The 21,670-nt window shown below is 40.4% G+C and overlaps 2 protein-coding genes across 2 annotated transcripts in view; one reads left to right on the top strand and one right to left on the bottom strand.

Annotated features, from left to right (window-relative positions):
• The window catches only part of adgra1a (adhesion G protein-coupled receptor A1a), a 41,650-nt gene extending 39,318 nt beyond the window's left edge, over positions 1-2,332 (bottom strand). Inside the window, exons 1-2 of the mRNA XM_055024900.1 lie at positions 2,268-2,332; positions 1,707-1,947 (exon numbers count right to left, since the gene is read on the bottom strand). Coding sequence (XP_054880875.1) covers positions 1,707-1,919 — 213 coding nt within the window. The 5' untranslated portion in view covers positions 1,920-1,947; positions 2,268-2,332. The remainder of the gene's footprint in view (positions 1-1,706; positions 1,948-2,267) is intronic.
• A 525-nt stretch (positions 2,333-2,857) lies between these two features.
• cabcoco1 (ciliary associated calcium binding coiled-coil 1) lies at positions 2,858-20,429 on the top strand. Its single transcript, XM_055024901.1, has 6 exons — positions 2,858-2,923; positions 3,014-3,102; positions 16,004-16,173; positions 16,313-16,457; positions 20,172-20,244; positions 20,317-20,429. Exons 1-6 carry the CDS (start codon positions 2,858-2,860, stop codon positions 20,395-20,397), a joined length of 624 nt encoding a protein of 207 aa, XP_054880876.1. The 3' UTR covers positions 20,398-20,429.
• Positions 20,430-21,670: the final 1,241 nt, after the last annotated feature.

Here is a 21,670-nt window from a genome sequence, read left to right as displayed (position 1 = left end):
AACCCCCGGTGATGATGACATGTTCTGCCAGAGAAGAGCGACTTAAGTGACCATTAAACAGATCTATGTAGTTATCTAGCAACTTTAACAGTCCTCCATTTTCTGCAGAATTTAAGTTAGCGTCTTCAACTTTTTCCTTAAGTGAGAGCTTTGGAGTGTTCTGCAGAGTCATCGTTCCACACTCAAGATCATACTCCACACAGTCATTTTCACAGGGTTCATCCTGAAATGGGGGATTGTCATCGATAATTACTGTTCTGGGTGGGACATGAATTGTTGGACTTTATGTGCGAGTCATGAAGTTCATCCCAAGAACTAACAGACTAAAGAGACACTACCCAATTAAGGCTGTTACAAAGACTCTACCAACAAAATGTTTCAGACTAATATACATGGCACAGTAAAAATAAAAATGTTAATTATTGCTTGTATCTGTTTAACAACCTGGCTATTTGTCTGTGAACCTAATTAATTTGTTAATTATTGACTTTTGCTCAATTCAATTTCTTATATATATATTGTAAATGGTATTTTATTATAGTTGATTATGTTTTTCATGTCTTATTTCTTTTGTTCCTCATATAACTGGTGGAGATATATAGATATGATTTATAATGTATAAAGGTATATTTTTTATACAACCTAATTAGCTCTACATCCTGAAGAAAATGGAAAAATATGGTGTTTTAGAAGATAATTTATCTTCTAAATCGCCAGTAATGGCAAAATTAATAGTAAATAATAAAGACTTTGTGGTATCCTCCTTAGTGACGTAATTATATTAGTTGTATTACCACCCCCATACCGGTAGAGGCAGTAGCAGGCCCGAAAAGATGCGACCAAGAAGCAGATTTAGAAGTATATTGAAAAAAACTGTGAGCTGCGCTGAAGTAAATAAAAGAGAGAAGTTGAAGTACATGTTGGGAATGAAAATCTTTCCTAAAGATTAAGCTATATCACAGATCAAAAAAGAAAATAAAAATGGGAGACCGTAGATAATATAAGAAATAGCGCCTCCTACACTTCCAGAGTACAATGGTCACATTTCCATATAAGGTCTGAGGCTGACAGCGGTTCGTCCCTCCCCTTTCTGTTTGCTGCAGCAATGTGTCCTTGAGTCATTGCACTGCTTTGTTCTGCTGAGGACAGTTAGGCACTGAGTGTGAGCCAAGCAGAGTTTTTTGTGTTGAGGTTAAAAAAAAAACTTTTCTGCAAAGACAACTCTGATCCCAGAGTGACTGCGTCTAATCCCAGCTACATTATAAAATATTACAATTAAGCTCTTTAATATTACTTTGAGGTAATTAATCATTGCATAATTTTAGCAATTTAAAATGTCTACTTGAGACATTTTAAATTGATTAAATAATGGAAGATGTAATGCTATTAATCAACTATGTATATTATTTTCTTTAACCAAAATTTCACCCGAAATCTTGAAAAAAACATTTTTGTATGATTTGTTTACTGCTACTTTTCTCTGCATCAAGACCAGAGATGCAGATGGTTTCTAATGAAGAAACCATTAGCTGGTTTCTTCATTAGCCAAGAAACCAGCTAATGGTTTGTAGAGATAACTTCATTGGAAACACTCAAACAGAAATGACTCATTAAGACACTGGTCTGATGCTCTGCCTATGTTCGGAATGGATCTTCTACTTCTTATGATATAATTTGAGCTTGTTACAAAAGACATAGATACTTACCATCAGCTTTAACAAAGTTGCACTTGAGCTGTGAACTGAGAACCACTGCGCCACGCCCTTCCCTAACCTGCGTGTACCAGATCCATGGGAAAAGAAGAGTCTCAGCAGGGAGTTGGTCTTATGTCTCCGGCTGTCTACCGCTGTTCGTGCAGCGCAGCGGCTCCGCTTCAGCCTTGTTCTCCTGACTCCATCCGGACGGTCAGGGCAGAACATCCATGCCTGCTTTATCTTCTATCGAGCTCTGCGTGACACATGAGCGTAGGCGGATAGTTGTATTCTTAGTTCACACTAAGAATACCGAAATCTTAGTTCACACTAAGAATACAGGCATGCTTTACAGACAAAGTGAAATCTGTCTGCTAAACGACTGAAAGCAGGAAAATCAGCACGCATGGATGCATGGCGTTTGCTGCGTTTTGCTTTTCTTATTTCCATTTAGGTTAAGACACCTAAGTTGACTTAATACGGCAATTATCTAAAAAAGGAGCAGGTCTGTTGCCCAGGCTCAGATGCTACTTTTAAAGATGCTGCCTTATAACGATAAGCAGAGGCGGAATTTACCTGCGGTCGTGTCTTCCCCGTTCCACAGCGCGTTCTGTAATCCAGGTCAGAATGGAAGTGGTTCCGCTCGGTTTCTGTGAGGATGCGCCGCATGTGACGCAGAGCAGTGAGGGACGACTTGGGAGGTGTTGGGGGAGATTTATTTCAGAGCCAGCCTTCTGGCGACCTGCACTTTTAAACTATTTTTGCATTTCACAAACATACACAATGTTGCATTTTGCAACAAGACAACATTGACGGAGGACAGAACCTTTTAGACCGAGGTAGGGCTCCACATCTCCAAACGTCTTCCTTCGTCTGAAATCTTCCAGTATTTGTGCTGTTTGGTTTTTGATTATTTCAATATTTCAATAAATTCAGATTAATTTACTCATTTAAACATTTTTACTTTGGTATTACATAGCTATATGGTACTGTTTCGTTTTTTAAATCTCCTGTCACTAATTGTTTGTTATCAAGCACTTCTACAAGACAACACATCTGCTTTTTAATAATAACATTAAATAAATAAAATGTATTTATTTCTAAAATAATTTATTGCTAAATAGCGAACAATCAAAGACTGTTAATTAAACGGAGTTCCCCTTTAAATGAGGAAGAACAATTTAACTGCCCGTTGCCATGACCACCGCAATGCTAACATGTCCGGAGAAGAGGTATGAATATCCATTAAGATTAATGTTTGTAGCGGTGCTGAATTGCTGATGTATTTTACTTATGATACAAAAAGTGCTTCTGTTTGACAGAAACAAGAAGCAGAGTTCCTTCAGTGGGACGCGCTGCCAGTGCAACTAATACAGGAGCTGCAGGAACACAACGCCGAGGAGCTTCTGCAGTAAGTAACCCGGTTAACCTGGAAACAGAAAGTAAACAAGAAAACGTGCCAGTAAATGTCTTAATTAATTAGAGGGACTTTATGTAATATATTACTTGACAAATGATAGCCTTTATTGTTCTTGTGATTTTGCTGCTATTATTGACTTACTATATTTTTTTGTTTGTAGATGTTGTCAACATTATGTTGTGCTATTTTAAATGATTATCACTTCAATAAGTGATAATTTATTCAAGTGCCCATCTAGGGACAAGTGCTGGGAATTAGCTATTGCTTTTCCACCATGACGCAAACATAGGACTGCTGTTTGGTTCAGTTTGTCGATGTCGATGTGTGTCGATGTGTGTCTGCCAATACACACATCGCCCTAACTGTATATATATATATATACAGTTAGGGCCAGAAATATTTGGACAGTAACACAATTTTTGTGAGTTGGGCTCTGCATGCCACCGCATTGGATTTGAAATGAAACCTCTACAACAGAATTCAAGTGCAGATTGTAACGTTTAATTTAAAGGGTTGAACAAAAATATGTGATAGAAAATGTAGGAATTGTACACAATGGTTTACAAACACTCCACATTTTAGGAGCTCAAAAGTAATTGGACATATAAACATAACCCAAACAAAAAAGTTTTTTCTCAATATTTTGTTGCGAATCCTTTGGAGGCAATCACTGCCTTAAGTCTGGAACCCATGGACATCACCAAACGCTGGGTTTCCTCCTTCTTCCCTGAGAGTTCTGGACCTCAGTTGATGTTGTGAACGGGTTCTTCTTCACCAAAGAAAGTATGCGGCGATCATCCACCACTGTTGTCTTCCGTGGACACCCAGGCCTTTTTGAGTTCCCAAGCTCACCAGTCAATTCCTTTTTCCTCAGAATGTACCAGACTGTTGATTTTGCTACTCCAAGCATGTCTGCTATCTCTCTGATGGATTTTTTCCTTTTTTTCAGCCTTAGGATGTTCTGCTTCACCTCAATTGAGAGCTCCTTTGACCGCATGTTGTCTGGTCACAGCAACAGCTTCCAAATGCAAAACCACACACCTAGAAACAACCCCAGACCTTTTAACTACTTACTTGATTACAGGTTAACGAGGGAAAGGCCTTTTGAGTTACTTGCAGCCTTTGGAGTCCATTGTCCAATTACTTTTGGTCCCTTGAAAAAGAGGAGGCTCTGCATTACAGAGCTATGATTCCTAAACCCTTTCTCCGATTTGGATGTGGAAACTCTCATATTGCAGCTGGGAGTGTGCACTTTCAGCCCATATTATATATAAATTGTATTTCTGAACATATTTTTGTCAACAGCTAAAATAACAAAACCTGTGTCACTGTCCAAATATTTCTGGCCCTAACTGTATATATATATATATATATATATATATATATATATATATATATATATATATATATATATATAAAAACTCCCTTCTCACCCACCGCGGGTGGTTCTTATATATATATATGAGCAAGCCCCGGTAACCATCACTGTGACAGATGTTCAAGAAAGAGTCTCAGGTATGAAAAACTGGACAGCACCAGGGCCTGACATGATCCATGCCTACTGGCTAAAGAAACTCACTGCTCTCCATGAGCGACTGGAAGCCCAAATGAACTGAAGGGCGGACAATCCTAATCCAGAAGGATCCATCAAAGGGTCCAGTCCCACCCAACTACCGACCAATAACCTGCCTCTCCACAACCTGGAAGCTCATGTCAGGCATCATAGCGGCCAAGATAAGCAAACACATGGATAAACACATGAGCACGGCACAGAAGGGTATCGGTGTAAATAGCAGAGGAGCCAAACACCAACTCCTCGTAGACCGCACAGTTGCCCGAGACTGCAAAACCCGACACACCAACCAGTGCATGGCTTGGATCGATTACAAGAAAGCCTATGACTCAATGCCGCATACTTGGATCATTGAATGCCTAGAGATGTATAACATCAACAGGATTCTGAGAGCCTTCATTGCAAACTCGATGAAGCTGTGGAAAACCACGCTTGAAGCCAACTGCAAACCACTTGCACAAGTGTCCATCAAATGTGGCATATACCAAGGAGATGCTCTGTCCCCGCTACTGTTCTGCATAGGACTGAACCCCCTCAGCCAAGTTATCAACAAGACTGGCTACGGATACAGACTCAAAAATGGGGCCAATATCAGTCACCTACTATACATGGATGACATCAAGCTGTACGCCAAGAGTGAGCGAGACATCGACTCACTGATCCACACCACCAGGATCTACAGCACGGACATTGGGATGTCATTCGGACTAGAGAAATGTGGTCGGCTGGTCACAAAGAGGGGAAGGTGATCCGCACAGAAGGGGTCTCACTCCCAGAAGGAACAATAGCAGACATAGAGGACAGTTACAAGTACCTAGGTATACCACAAGCAAATGGCAACCTCGATGAGGTCACAAGGAAAGGAGCCACAGCTAAATACCTTCAACGAATAAGGCAAGTCCTGAGAAGCCAGCTCAATGGCAGGAACAAAATCCGTGCGATAAACAGCTATGCCTTGCCAGTAATCAGATACCCTGCTGGAATAATTAGCTGGCCAAAGGAGGAGATAAAAGCCACAGATATTAAGACCAGAAAACTACTAACCATGCATGGAGGGTTCCATCCCAAATCCAGCACCCTGAGACTGTACACGAGCCGCAAGGAAGGAGGCAGAGGACTAGTGAGTGTGAGAACCACTGTCCAGGACGAAACAACTAAGATCCATAAATACATCAGGGACAAAGCCTCAACAAACAATGTGCTCAGTGAATGTCTCAGACAACAGGGAACGGAGGTTGAGGTGCCAGAGATACCATCATGGGAGGACAAGCCCCTACATGGGATGTACCACCAGCAAATAACCCAAGTGGCTGATATCAGTAAATCCTACCAATGGCTGGAAAAAGCTGGACTCAAGGACAGCACAGAGGCCCTCATCCTGGCTGCCCAGGAACAGGCCCTAAACACCAGAGCAATAGAGGCCCAGATCTACCACACCAGACAAGACCCAAGGTGTAGGTTGTGCAAGGAGGCCCCTGAGACAGTCCAGCACATCACAGCAGGGTGCAAGATACTGGCAGGGAAAGCGTACATGGAACGACATAACCAAGTGGCAGGCATAGTGTACAGAAACATCTGTGCAGAATATGGACTAGAAACCCCGAGATCAAAGTGGGAAACACCCCCAAAGGTGGTGGAGAACGCCAGAGCTAAGATCCTGTGGGACTTCCAGATCCAGACAGACAGAATGGTAATGGCGAACCAACCAACCAGACATTGTCGTAGTGGATAAACAACAGCGGAAAGCTGTTGTGGTAGATGTAGCAATACCAAGTGATTGCAACATCAGGAAAAAGGAGCACGAGAAACTGGAGAAATACCAGGGCCTCAGGGAAGAACTGGAGAGGGCCTGGAAGGTGAAGACCACAGTGGTGCCTGTGGTCATCGGGGCCCTCGGGGCAGTAACCCCCAAACTGGAGCAGTGGCTACAACAGATCCCAGGAACAACATCAGACATCTCAGTCCAGAAATGTGCAGTCCTTGGCACAGCCAAGATACTGCGCAGAACCCTCAAGCTCCCAGGCCTCTGGTAGAGGACCAGAGCTCAGAGGATAAGAACCACCTGCGGTGGGTGAGAAGGGAATTTTTTATACAGTCATATGAAAAAGTTTGGGCACCCTTATTAATCTAAATTATTTTCATCTCTAAATATTTGGATGTTTGCAATAACTATTTCAGTTTGTTATAACCAATAACTTATGGACACAGTAACATTTCAATATTGAAATGGGGTTTATTGGACTGAAAGAAAATGTGCAGTACACATAAACACAAAATTTGACAGGTGCAAAAATATGGGCACTCAACAGAAAAGCGACATTAATATTTAGTAGATCCTCCTTTTGCAAAAATAACAGCCTCTAGTCGCTTCCTGTAGCTTCTAATGAGTTCCTGGATCCTGGATGAAGGAATTTTTGACCATTCCTCTTTGCAAAACAATTCCAGTTCAGTTCAGTTTGATGGTCGCCGAGCATGGACAGCCTGCTTCAAATCATCCCACAGATGTTCAATAATATTCAGGTCTGGGGATTGGGATGGCCATTCCAGAACATTGTAATTGTTCCTCTGCATGAATGCCTGAGTAGATTTGGAGCGGTGTTTTGGATCATTGTCTTGCTGAAATATCCATCCCCGGCGTAGCTTCAACTTCGTAACTGATTCTTGAACATTAGTCTCAAGAATCTGCTGATATTGAGTGGAATCCATGCGACCCTCAACTTTAACAATATTCCCAGTACCGGGAATGCCCCACATCATGCCCCAAAGCATGATGTGGCCCCATCATGCTTTGGGGCCACACAGCCCCAAAGCATGATGGAAACTCCACCAAATCTCACAGTGGGTAGCAAGTGTTTTTCTTGGAACGCTGTGTTTTTTGTCGCCATGCATAACGCCTTTTTTTATGACCAAACAACTCAATCTTTGTTTCATCAGTCCACAGGACCTTATTCCAAAATGAAGCTGGCTTGTCCAAATGTGCTTTTGCAGACCTCAAGCGACTCAGCTTGCAGAAAAGGCTTCCGTCGCATCAGTCTCCCATACAACTTCTCTTTGTGCAAAGTGCGCTGAATTGTTGAACGATGCACAGTGACACCATCTGCAGCAAGATGATGCTGCAGGTCTTTGGAGGTGGTCTGTAGGTTGTCCTTCACAGTTCTCACTATTCTTCTTCTCTGCCTCTCTGATATTTTTCTTGGCCTGCCACTTCTGGGTTTAACATGTACTGTCCCTGTGGTCTTCCATTTCCTTACTATGTTCCTCACAGTGGAAACTGACAGATTAAATCTCTGAGATAACTTTTTGTATCCTTCCGCTAAACAACTGTGTTGAACAATCTTTGTTTTCAGATCATGAGAGTTGTTTTGATGTGCCCATGATGCCACTCTTCATAGGAGATCCAGGTTGGAGAACAACTTGCAATCGGCCACCTTAAATACCTTTTCTCATGATTGGATACACCTGGCTATGAAGTTCAAAGCTTAATGAGGTTGCCAAACCAATTTTGTGTTTCAGTAAGTCAGTGAAAAGTAGTTAGGAGTATTCAAATCAATTAAATGATAAGGGTACCCAAATTTTTGCACCTGTCAAATTTTGTTTTTATGCATATTGCCCATTTTCTATTAGTACAATAAACATAATTTCAGTATATATATATATATATATATATATATATATATATATATATATATATATATATATATATATATATATACAAAGTGGGACTCACCCTGAATGGTTAACTGAAGGGTGGACAATCCTAATCCAGAAGGATCCATCAAAGGGTCCAGTCCCACCCAACTACCGACCAATAACCTGCCTCTCCACAACCTGGAAGCTCATGTCAGGCATCATACCGGCCAAGATAAGCAAACACATGGATAAACACATGAGCATGGCACAGAAGGGTATCGGTGTAAATACCAGAGGAGCCAAACACCAACTCCTCGTAGACAGCACAGTTGCCCGAGACTGCAAAACCCGACACACCAACCTGTGCATGGCTTGGATCGATTACAAAAGCCTATGACTCAATGCCGCATACTTGGATCATTGAATGCCTAGAGATGTATAACATCAACAGGATTCTGAGAGCCTTCATTGCAAACTCGATGAAGCTGTGGAAAACCACGCTTGAAGCCAACTGCAAACCACTTGCACAAGTGTCCATCAAATGTGGCATATACCAAGGAGATGCTCTGTCCCCGCTACTGTTCTGCATAGGCCTGAACCCCCTCAGCCAAATTATCAACAAGACTGGCTACGGATACCGACTCAAAAATGGGGCCAACATCAGTCACCTCCTCTACATGGATGACATCAAGCTGTATGCCAAGAGTGAGCGAGACATCGACTCACTGATCCACACCACCAGGATCTACAGCACGGACATTGGGATGTCATTCGGACTAGAGAAGTGTGGTCGGCTGATCACAAAGAGGGGGAAGGTGATCCGCACAGAAGGGGTCTCACTCCCAGAAGGAACAATAGCAGACATAGAGGACAGTTACAAGTACCTAGGTATACCACAAGCAAATGGCAACCTCGATGAGACCACAAGGAAAGGAGCCACAGCTAAATACTTCCAACGAATAAGGCAAGTCCTGAGAAGCCAGCTCAATGGCAAGAACAAAATCCGTGCGATAAACAGCTATGCCCTGCCAGTAATCAGATACCCTGCTGGAATAATCAGCTGGCCAAAGGAGGAGATAAAAGCCACAGATATTAAGACTAGAAAGCTACTAACCATGCATGGAGGGTTCCATCCCAAATCCAGCACCCTGAGACTGTACACGAGCCGCAAGGACGGAGGCAGAGGACTAGTGAGTGTGAGAACCACTGTCCAGGACGAAACAACTAAGATCCATAAATACATCAGGGACAAAGCCTCAACAGACAATGTGCTCAGTGAATGTCTCAGACAACAGGGAACGGAGGTTGAGGTGCCAGAGATACCATCATGGGAGGACAAGCCCCTACATGGGATGTACCACAGCAAATAACCCAAGTGGCTGATATCAGTAAATCCTACCAATGGCTGGAAAAAGCTGGACTCAAGGACAGCACAGAGGCCCTCATCCTGGCCGCCCAGGAACAGGCCCTAAACACCAGAGCAATAGAGGCCCAGATCTTCCACACCAGACAAGACCCAAGGTGTAGGTTGTGCAAGGAGGCCCCTGAGACAGTCCAGCACATAACAGCAGGGTGCAAGATACTGGCAGGGAAAGCGTACATGGAACGACATAACCAAGTGGCAGGCATAGTGTACAGAAACATCTGTGCAGAATATGGACTGGAAACCCCAAGATCAAAGTGGGAAACACCCCCAAAGGTGGTGGAGAACGCCAGAGCTAAGATCCTGTGGGACTTCCAGATCCAGACAGACAAAATGGTAATGGCGAACCAACCAGACATTGTCGTAGTGGATAAACATCAGAGGAAAGCTAGGAAAGCTGCACTGAGGTCCAACAGAACCAGCACTGTGGTTCTCCCACAGTCAGTATTTATATGGATATCATTGAATACTTTGACTAGGCCAGTCTCCGTACTACGGTGAGCACAAAAACCAGATTGGAAAGAGTCAAAGCAGTTGGTCATCATGAGGAAACTATTTAATTGTTGACACAGTTTTTTCAATAACTTTGCTGATGAATGGGAGGTCAGAGGTCAGAGGTCGGCCTGTAATTCTGCAGTAGTGATTTGTCCAGATTGTTCTTTTTTAGCAGTGGTTTAATAACTACTGTTTTCAAAGCCTGGGGGAAAACACCTGATGTAAGCAATGTGTTACTATTTGGATCAGATCAGTAACAATAACAGGCAGGACTTTCTGAAAGAAATGTGTGGGTAGGACATCCAGACAGCAGGAGCTTGAACTTAATTGACTTATAATTTCTTCTAGGGTTTTATAATGAAGTAGTTGAATATGGGTCATTTTTCCTGTATTTGTTCTGTTTGGGTACAGCAATGGTTCTGGCTTTAGAGTTGATGTGCAGATTAATCCTCTGATTTTTTGAACTTTCTCTGAAAAGAAGCTGGAAAACTTGTTCCATCAGCATTAGATTGGATTCATGTGGTAACGTCATAGGAGGGTTTGTGAGCCTGTCAACTGTTGCAAATAAAGCTCCAGCATTGTTGATGTTTTTGTTTATGACATCTGCAAAGAAAGCCTCCCTTGCATGTTTTAGTGTTGAGTGATAGTTACGTAGTCTTTCTTTATAGATGTCGTTATGAACGTGAAGTGGAGTTTTACGCCATTTTCGTTCTGACCTGCGACAGACTTCTCTTGCAGATCGAACTGTTTGTGCTTTTCTCTATGGAGATTTCTTCCTACCAGACACAACCTTTACTTTAATTGGGGCAATGGAATCAATGATATATAAAACTTTAGCCTGAAAAATCATCTACCAACTTATCTACATCATTACAGCTTAAGGGTGAGGAGGAAGAGTAGATTTGATTAAATGTTTCTGTGAAAGAACGTTTTGTGACAGTAGCTGTTTGTCCAAGTGGATTAAAGGATAAAGAACCTTCAAAGATAACAGCAAAGTGATCCGACAGGGCGACATCAGTTACAGAGACATTGGAAATATTCACAACCTTACTGATAACCAGGTCCAGTGTGTGTCCTTGAGTGTGTGTTGCTTGTGTGACATGTTGTGTTAAACCAACATTTTCTAAAATATCAGAGAGCTTTTTTGCTCCTGTGTCTTGGGGTTTGTCCACATGAATGTTGAAATCACCAACAGTTATTAAACAATCATAATCAATGCATATGAGAGAAGAAGATCATTCAAGTAAGTAAAGAAATTTTCCACATATTTGGAGTTTTGTATAAAGTTAGTGTCAAAGTTCGTTTGAAGCCTTTAACCTGAATTCCAAGATACTCAAAAGATGTGAAATGACCCAAAGAAATTTTACTACAGTTTATGTTTTTCTTAAATATAGAAGCCACGCCTCCTCCTTTTCTGTTTTCTATTCTCACTTAAAAAATTGTTGTCAGGAGGCGCTGATTCAATTAGTACAATTTGGTCATTATTGTCATTCAACCATGTTTCAGTCAGAAACATAACATCAATAATATACTCAGTGATAAAATCATTAATTAATGAAGCTTTAGCACAGAGTGATCTGATATTTAAAAGAGCTACTTTAAGTGGCTTGGAGGCCAGAAGATTTTCAGACTGAGGTTCCTTTAGGCAGGGAATTAGTCTGAGGTTTGAATTAGGACCGCTGTATTTCATATTTCTGTTTTTTGTAAATTTTCTTGTAGTGATCTGGACAGGTAATGTCCTGTTCTGCAGAACCCGGGGTCAGACACATTCTGGATGGAGACAGGTGTAAAGATAATATCTGGTCCCCGGCCTCAGACCTCAGAAAAACAGAGTGATGGATCCTCTGGGAAGTCAGGGGATCTTAAATGTAGTGAGGTCTGCTACGTGAGTGCTAAGGAGAGATGTGCTGAGGTGAATCTGTTGATTCATTCCATCTGTAAATTTAAGAAACTCTGATCCGGAAGACATTTCTTCTTATCTATTGAATCCTGTGAATGATTGGAGGAGCAGAGAGGGAGGGGGGAAGGAGTCGCTCCATCTCCAGTCGATTTATCAGCTTGTTTTGGAATATTATGCTCCTGATATGCGGCGGGCTCCATCCTAGTCAGACATCCTTGAGCCTGTTCTTCTCTGACGATGATGATCCTGTTGCTGTCCTAAAGGTTTGCAGTGAGTAGCTTTATCCGATGTTTATCCGATGTTTATTAAGATTGCATCCTCCTCTTACAAAAAGGAGAAAGCGCTGCCAATAGATCCAGAGGTTATCATGAAGGTCACTGAGCTGGTAGTGCGGCTTTTAATCAGCCATTTGTTGATCGTGAGCAGACTGGAGAATTTTCATTTCCCCATTGAGGTGATGGAATGGACCACTGAGAAATAACTTCATTTTTAATTTTCCTATAGTGTTCAGAAGAATATTAAAGTCCTTTTTCAGAATCTCAGACTTTTGCTTTGCCAGATCGTTGGCTCCAACATGCACAACTAAAGTCTCAATATCTGGCTGATCAGTGGTTAGAGAGAGCAGTTTGTTGGTTAAATCAAATACAGTGTCACCAGGAAAATACATCACTCTTCTTTTCCTGGGATTGCAAACATCACTGATTCCCTTTACTGCCTCATCTCCAATAATAAGCACTTTTGGGATATCTTTTGTTTTCCTGGTGGTCCATTTGTCCTTTGGAGCTTTGGGGGATGGATGTGTTGGTCTTGCCTCATTGTTGATATTTGAAGGCAAAGTTTCACTCAGAGGCTCAGGCTGGAGTGCAGAAAATCTGTTTTTTCAGTGGATTCCCACAGAGTCAGAATGTTTTGAGGCTCTTGCTGGTTGCTTTGTCCCTGGGAGCGGGGTCAGCGGGGTCGGTGGAGGCGTTTTGGTTGCAGCTGCTTGTTTGTCTTTCTTTGGCGGAGCAGGTGTTGAAGTTGAAGGTGGGTTTCGGCTCAGAGCCGGCCACGCTGATTCGTTCGTGTGCGGGGTTCTACCTGATAGTCGTCTCATCGGATCCGCAGTGCGAGATTCCCGTTTCGGCTTGGCACCCAGAGTGTTCCAGGGTGAGCTGCTCGGTGCAGGGCGCACAACCTCTCCGTTGATTTGAGGAAGAGTTGTTTCATTTCCACAGGTAGCGTTGATCTCAAAGTTCACCTCCAGTAGCTTAATCTTCATTTCTATAAACTGAAGTCGTTGTAAAACTGCTCATGTCCTTGAGGTCAGCCGGAGGCATTTTGCCCTGGTTTAACTTGGAGGTAAATAAAAGTAAGGTAAAAATAAAAGTAAGAAAATCCCCCAGTCCTTAGGTTTGGAGTAATCCAGTTAAGATGTCAATAATGTAAAAATAACTATAAAAACTGTCACCTTAAAATTAAAAATAATTCACAGGCAGAGTTGTCATCAGTAAGGATGAGAGAGAGCAGGATAAGCTGTTCCTCCTTAGGCACATATGGACCAATCAGATCTCTGAATGATAGAGGTTATCATTAAGGACTTTATATGTGAGAAGGGGGATCTTAAATTCTATCCTGTGTTTAACAGGGAGCTAATGAAGCGAAGCTAAAATAGGAGGATATGATCTTAATTTTCATCAGAACTCTTGCTGCAGCATTTTGGATCAGCTGAAAGTTTTTACCTGTAGTTTGTGGCCTTCCTGATAGTAAAGAATTACAGTAGTCCAGCTTTAAAGTAACAAAAGCATGGACTAGTTTTCAGCATCACTCTTGGACAGAATATTTCTAATTTTAGCAATATTCATTTTTAAGCCAGCCTTCTGTGTTTGCCTTGATACCTACATGTTAAAGCTGTTCTAAGCACTAGCACAACAACCTGGGCTGGGGCTAATGACTTGGCTCTTCATACCCAAATATTAAAGTAAATATTAAATAAAGTTATATTAAGTAATATAACTTTACATCATAGATGTGCTTTCAACAGTAGGGCTTACAAGCTTTGGCGCCACAGAGAGTGACTGTCATTCTGAAATCCATCAAACGTGAAGTATAAAAACCAAAAGAACAGAAACATCAGGCTACTGGTCACTAAAGATGAAACGGCACCATCATTTTGACATTTTATCAATTTAAACTCAGAGCCTTTAGCAGCCTCCAACTGCTGATGCTAGGTTTATTATCGACATGTTGAAGCAGGCATGCAGTGGCACGCACATTGTGTCGCAGTGTAAGGGAGCTGCCATGAATCTTGGCCCCATGACAAAAAATGAAAGTGGGCCCCTCCTGCGCAACTGCTGTTACTGTTTCTTCAGTCTATTTAACCCATCAAAACGTCACAATTTTAAAGGATTGCAACTGCCTTGCTTTATTTGGTCCAACATTGATACTACCACAATAATTACTGCTAGTGAATTTTAATCCAACAGTCGGCAAACAGTATACAAATAGGTTGCTCAAATTTTTATTTATCATTTCAGTTTAAGCTTACTAAAATGTCTCTCCCAACCAGAAACAGTCACAGGCAATGTGCAAAATATAACAATGTTGACTTCTCAATAATACTATGTAGTTGTATTTTGTTCAAGCTGCAGTATATAACATAGATATAAGTTACATATAATTAACTTTTTTCATATTTGTTGAAGTTGTCACCATGTTGTGACAGTTTGCTATGAGACAGATAATCAGATAACCACATGAGATTGTGATTGACAGCACTAAAACCCGCCTCCTGCCTCTCATTGGTTGTTTCTAGATATTACTGGGAGAAGGCAGAGGAGTTCAATTTGTTTCTCACAGATAATTTCTCATATCATACTTGTCACAACATATTGACAGTTCTAACAAATATGTTCATAAATATCTCATATAAAAGTTACATAATGCAGCTTTAACATACTTATACTGGTATGGTGATCAGAGCTGCTGCTGACTGATTCAACTGTTGTTAAGTGTAATGCAAGGTACAGGGGCAAGTTAAATATATGAATATTTTTTCCCCATCCTTTTCACTTTGCTGCTCTATAAAGCTACTTAGTCCATAAAAATGCTCTACCTTGTTTGCCATCTGTATTCAAGTGACTGATGATGATGTTGGTGGAGAGCTGGCGTCAAATTTAAAAAATATATGACACGTGGATGAGCCACGTGTCATAGAGTTAAATGTAAGAGTGAAAATAAAGCCAGCACAACGTTTTCTTCAACATTTTACAGAACAATTAGTCGGTCTTGTAACGTCTTTGGCAATATGTTGTTTAAACATATTGCTAAAAACCGAGTTGATTCCAAGTTAACTCAACCATGAGTCAACTTGGATCCTTGAAATCCTATTCGTTCAGGCACCCTTTATGCCCGGGCTGGGTGCCCACCGCTCTCCCAGCTCCCCTGAGGCTCCCACCCCTGGTTTTAAGAAAATATTGTGGTTGACTGTTTCAAAAGCACCACGAGATCTAGCAAAACTAGAACAGACATAAGTCCATTATCTGAAGCCAAGAGAATATCATTTGTAACTTTCAACAATGCTGTTTCAGTGCTGTGATGAGCCCTGAAGCCTGACCGAAACTCCTCAAACTGATTTTTACCATTTGATAGAGACCACGATCTACCAGATTCAAGCTGGAAAAAATGCAGTCAACCATGAGCAATAGACTGGAACAGTGAACAGAAACATCTGTGCTGAGTGTGGTACACATTTCCCTGTAAGATGGGCTGTGTTTTTGTAAGATTATTTTATCAAGTCGGGAATGTTAGCACACTAACCTTCTGCTTTAGCAGTGTTATCTGACTGTTTACCACGACTACAGTGTAATCTAAGTCCACTCTCTGTTTTTAGTAAAATGGAGAATATTCTGGGTTTCACAAACCACCAGACCTGTATCAGAGAGGCTGTCCTCCTTCAGTACTATTTGTCTGGATTCTGGTGGGCTAAAGATACCAAGTTTAGCCCCACACAGATCTCTTTCACTATGGCTGTACTCCATCTACTGCTGGAAAATCTAAGAGGTGGGAAATGCAGAATGTTGGTTCTTCAAGCTGATGAGTTGCATTGTATCCACACTTCTAACATTCACTTTTTTTTTTTGGTAAGAAAAAAAAGTCTAATAGACTTACAGTTTATTTGTGCTTCTCCTTCCTTTCTCAGAAAAACAGATGAGTTCAGTGGATAATATGGTGGTGTTCATGAAAGCCATGACTGCTGCCTGCCACTGTGCTTCTTCTGAAGAAGATGGCACTTCACTTTTGAACAATGATGAAGCCAAAGCACTGATATGCTATGTTGCAAAAAGGTAAGCATGACCAAGCCAGTCAAATTCAAATTCAAAAATACTTTATTGATCCTAAAGGGAAATTAAATAATTCAACTGATCACCAAACTTTAAAAAACATAGACTCTACCCACATCACTGCCATATTTATGATTTCTAGTAATAGTCACAATAGTTTCAGAACTTTAACACTCTACATAAACTAATAGAAATAATTTATGTACTGATCTACATAAATTATTTCTGTAGAGCAGTGATGCCCAGAGGTAGAAATTCCAGAGAGGTTACAGAGGGTTTGGGCCCACTCCAACCTTGGTGAAGTGTAGAATTGTCCCCCCCAAAAAAAAAAAATCATGCAAATAATCTTTGTATTAAAACAATATCAATATAAAAAAGGTGAAATAAACAAATAATACAAATCTGCCATTCATCAAAGAAAAAAATAAAAATACACTTTTACGTCTACCCCTGCCATTGTTAGAATCAGTCCAAAATTTTAGGAGAAGCAACAGCAGAACAACTGTGGCTCTGCAACACTAACCCTAAAACGCCTCCAGTAAAAAAATACTTAAAGCAAAATACATATAACACCTTTTATTTATTTTCACTTCTCAATGATGAACTGCCTTTTATGCCTTGGAAATCAAAATGAACAAAACTGGCTGCATTGGTTTGATAGACTTTTGTTGAAGATAGCAAATATCTCAATTATATTTAGTTCTTTAACTCTTACATTAATGAGAAGAGTTTGAAACAGGAGGAACTAAGCGTTCAACTCGCTAACAGCTCAGTGTGTGGGAGCCCAGAGCAGAGACAGAAATACAGGAAAAAGTGTCTTTATTTCTTATCTTCAACATAGAGCACATATGTCAAAGTCAAGGCATCCGGCCCGTGAATTAATTGTCTGTGGCCCTCTGGATGATATTTAATTACTATAAGAATCTGACGTTTTGCACGCACCAACACTACATTCCCCACAATGCAACAGTAGCCCGCAAAGTCACTGCAGCTCACAAGCGGCTTCATTGTTCATCAGCAATCAGAGCAGAGATCAACTTTAAGGTTCCCCTCCTCAAAAATGTCTAAATGGTTAATGGACGCTGAGAACAGAGGCTTTCAAGCCAGGTGGGGAGCAGAGTTCATGTTCATGGAGGTAAAAGACAAACCTGTGTGCAATAACGTCAGTAACGCGTCACTGACGTCAGACAGCTTTTTTCAGTAACGAGTAATCTAACATTTCTATTTCAAATCCAGTAATCAGACTACAGTTACTTGTCGAAATCACTTTGCTTTACTTTTTTCTCTTGTAGCTATATTTGACTTCCTCTCCGCGGCTTTGGGAGAGTCTATGCGGCAGTATCAGCTGCGACAGAAACAGAAACAATGGAGGGAGAAGCGCATTTTGTTACTGGAAAAACAGCAGCTATTTTGAGTTTCACTCACCAAGTGCGATTATTATAAGCGGCTTTGGGCTTGTTTTTTTTTTTGTAAAGTCTCTTGTAGATTTAATGAGTCGCTGGTTGTGGTTTCTGGGCTTAATTAGGAGACATAAACCCAGAATTTGTCTGACATCCAGTCAGTTTTAGTCAGACTCATAATCCGTCCCGCTGTGTCTTTGATCATGTCAAGTTTTACCCCTGAATGACGTCAAGCTCCAGAAAATAACAAACATCGAAACTAATATCAACAGCACAATAAACGTGAAAACAGCCACGAATGAACATCCGTAAAGTTGTGCATCTAAATGCCATTACTTGCACTTATCTTACTAATATTAAGATAAGTGTCACAAATCTGTGCAGCTATCTGACATGCGGAGCGGCAGGTGGAGATCTGTGCGCTGCGCTGACAGCTAACGCAGGGTGCTCAACCTGGAGACTGGGGCGCGGGACAGGGGTCTAAAGTCCTAGTTTTTCAGACAATATAGAAACACAAAAACATGCACAAATTACAAAGTTTTTTTTTTCTTTTTGTACTGTTGTAACCATTAAACAATCTCCCCTTCTGTTCAACCATATAAGTGGAGTCATATTGTTGATGTTACTATTATAAAATAACTTGCAATAAAGTATTGGCGAAGATCGATGTGATTTTCACAGGTGGCGGAGCATTGTTGTTAGGCTAACTAACAACAACTGCTGAAAGTAACTAAAAAAGTTACTTTTAATGTAACTTAGTTACTTTCCAAATCAAGTAATTAGTAATATAAGTAACTTTTTCAAGGAGTAATCAGTAATCTGATTAAAGTAACTATGCCATCAGTGCCTGTGTGTTTCTGTGTAGAGAAAGTTTGGCTGTGATAAAAGAATAGAATCTCAGCAGTCACTATCAAGCTTCTCAGAAACATATGGACAAAGACAAGCGTATGGACATCATAGAGGAGCACAATAATGCATTTTCAGTTTATACTACATGCACTTTAATTTATGTATTTATCTTAAGAAACATTTAGTTTTTCAAAATTTGTTTTTTTTGCTGTTTGCATGTTGGAAATATTTTCCCTTGCGGTTACTCAGTCATAATAAAACAGTGCTTTGTTCTTTTAACGTACAGAACATATTTTCTTTGAAGTAAGTTTGTTTTTGTCTGTTTGCCTGTTGAAAAATGGTTTCCATAAGAAAATATCGCTTTATTCATTTAATTATTAAATAATATACACTGTGTTAGGTCTTCGTTCAATAGGCTATGTGCAATCATTTAATTTAATATGTTTTAGTAAACAGTGAACCAGTCCGGCCCACGGCTTGTAGCAAATTTGGTGTTTTGGTCCTCTGTGTATTTGACTTTGACATCCCTGACATAGAGCCTCCAAAACCACACACACAAAATCTGGATAGTTTTCTACAAATACCCTGGTGCTTTGATCATTCAATTTAAGATATATTTCCCAGATATGCATTATGTCTAACTACTTATAGTATATATTAAGTAAGTATAAATCACAATAATCAAAAGAGGAAAGAGTGGACAACCCTGGCGGGGTCCACGACCTAGGTGAAAATATGCTGAGTGGTTATTATTTGTGCAAACACTGGCTAATGGAGAAGCATAACAGTCAGTCTACAGTTAACTCACACATTGTGACTGAATAATGTTAGAGTTGCTACCTGTAACTCGCCAGGTGTTCTATTAGATCATCATGTGCTGTCAGAATAGCATACATGCAGTGAGTATGCATGCCTGCGTAGGCGCATTAAGAAGTCCGAGCGTCGGAGGACCTGTCAGTTCAGCATATGTGACAAATTACGACAAATATAAGTCAATAAATTGTTTTCAATGATAACTAGATAGACATACATGCATTGTGATGGTTTCAAAGTCTATTTAAAGCTAAACCTGCAGTCAACTACAAAATATACCTGTGAAAAACCTGCCCCCCCGTTGCTTGATGATGGTCTGAGAAGTTAAACGCTAAGTCAGGATGTCATACAGCTGTTAATAATGAAGAGTATTACAATCTACATCATGATTCTATGTTGCCGATTAAATAAAACCACATGGTAATGACAGTGTACACTTGTCTGACAGATATAGCTGTCAGTTTGTACTAAGCATGACGGTCTGACAGAACACCGGAACCTGTCTGTGCTGGCAGTTTTGGTGGGCTTCAATTGCTGCCAACAAAAACATTTGGTTCATCTCCAAGATGACGGTCAAAATATGCATCCAGTTTTTGACTTTTCCTTGCTCTATTCCCTATACTGTTAAACTCATTCTGTAAACATTTTTGTGCAGTCTTATTCTGAAATACAAACTATATGAACTCCTCTTCATGAAATCCACAGAGGAGCATCTGACAGGGATGGAGGTGAGACTGCTTCTGATGTCTCTATCTACTGTATGTCCCCTTCTATTGACATGTCAACACGCTCTGTTTCAGAGAACCATTCAGAGATTCGGCTGTCAAGATGCTCATACCTCACTGGAGGAAAGTATTTCCACCTACTTCTACTTTAAGTAAATAAATTAAAAATTTCATTTAACATAAATAAATTCATTGTATGACTTTGGGTTTTCAAAGCACAAAACTGGCTAAATACGGTCAGATGTCACCAAGTGGACATTGTTTGCGTATTTAATTTGGTCAGACAAGCAGAACTCCTGCAGCAGTAGGCTTTGTGTCTTCGACTGACCTTCATACACGTTTGTTCCTTGGACACTCTTTGTCTGTAAGTTAATTTCATTAATTATTATTTCAGTATTGTATAATATTTTGTAAGAAAAGTTTTATATTTCCCAACCAAAATTTAACGCTACATCGTTAACTAATTGGGAGTCATTTGTTTGCTGTAGTCTAGTTGTTTCTGTATCTTGCCTGTGGTTGATGTGTACTTTTAGTTAAAGTTTTACAAAAAATAAAAAACAAACCAGAAGAGAGTTGAAAAATTAAACAAGAAAACTATCAAGGACTGGATTATTTTCAATGTTAAATAAAAGTATACTTTAAGTGAACAAAATATGTATTTGCTCAAGTGCACAAAAGAAACATGCTTTTAAAAATATTTTGTGCATATTTTAAAATATGTGCTCAAATTAAAATTATTTAAAATTTACTTAAAGATTACTTTAAAAGCAAACTATTAAATATACCATATTTTCCAGACTATAAGTCGGTCCGGAATATAAGTTGCACCAGTAATAAAATGCATAATGAAAAATACATATTTAAGTCTCATCGGAGTATAAGTTGCATTTTTGAGGGAAATTTATTTGAAAAAGTCCAACACCAAGAACAGACATGTCATCTTGAAAGGCAATAAAAATAGAAGCAACAACAGGCTTAATAATTGTACAGTATGCTAACCTTACATGAACAATGAACAATGAACTGATAACGTGCCTGATATAGTAACATAACATTAAATCCTTACCCTTACAAGTTTAGTAAACACCAAACCATCCGTGTCACTCCAAATCACTAAATCGAATGAAATCTTTATCCTCAGTGTTGCTTTTAAAACAACTCATCTACGCTGAGTCCCTCCCGGATGACTGAGCTTCTCACCCTATCTCTAAGGGAGAGCCCAGCCACCCTGTGGAGAAAATCTGTTTCAGCTGCTTGTATCCGCGATCTCGTTCTTTCGGTCATGGCCCAAAGCTCATGACCATAGATGAGGGCAGGAATGTAGATCGACCGGTAAATCTTGAGCTTCGCTTTTTGACTCAGCTCTCTCTTTACCACGATGGACCTGTACAATGCCTGCTTCAGGGCAGTCGCTGCACCAATCCGCCTG

Source organism: Poeciliopsis prolifica, unplaced genomic scaffold (genome assembly GCF_027474105.1).
Source record: "Poeciliopsis prolifica strain line A6 unplaced genomic scaffold, Auburn_PproV2 SCAFFOLD132, whole genome shotgun sequence".
Taxonomy (NCBI): Eukaryota; Metazoa; Chordata; class Actinopteri; order Cyprinodontiformes; family Poeciliidae; genus Poeciliopsis; species Poeciliopsis prolifica.
Note: the sequence above shows the minus strand (reverse complement) of the source record. Positions and strands in the feature narration are given on the sequence as shown.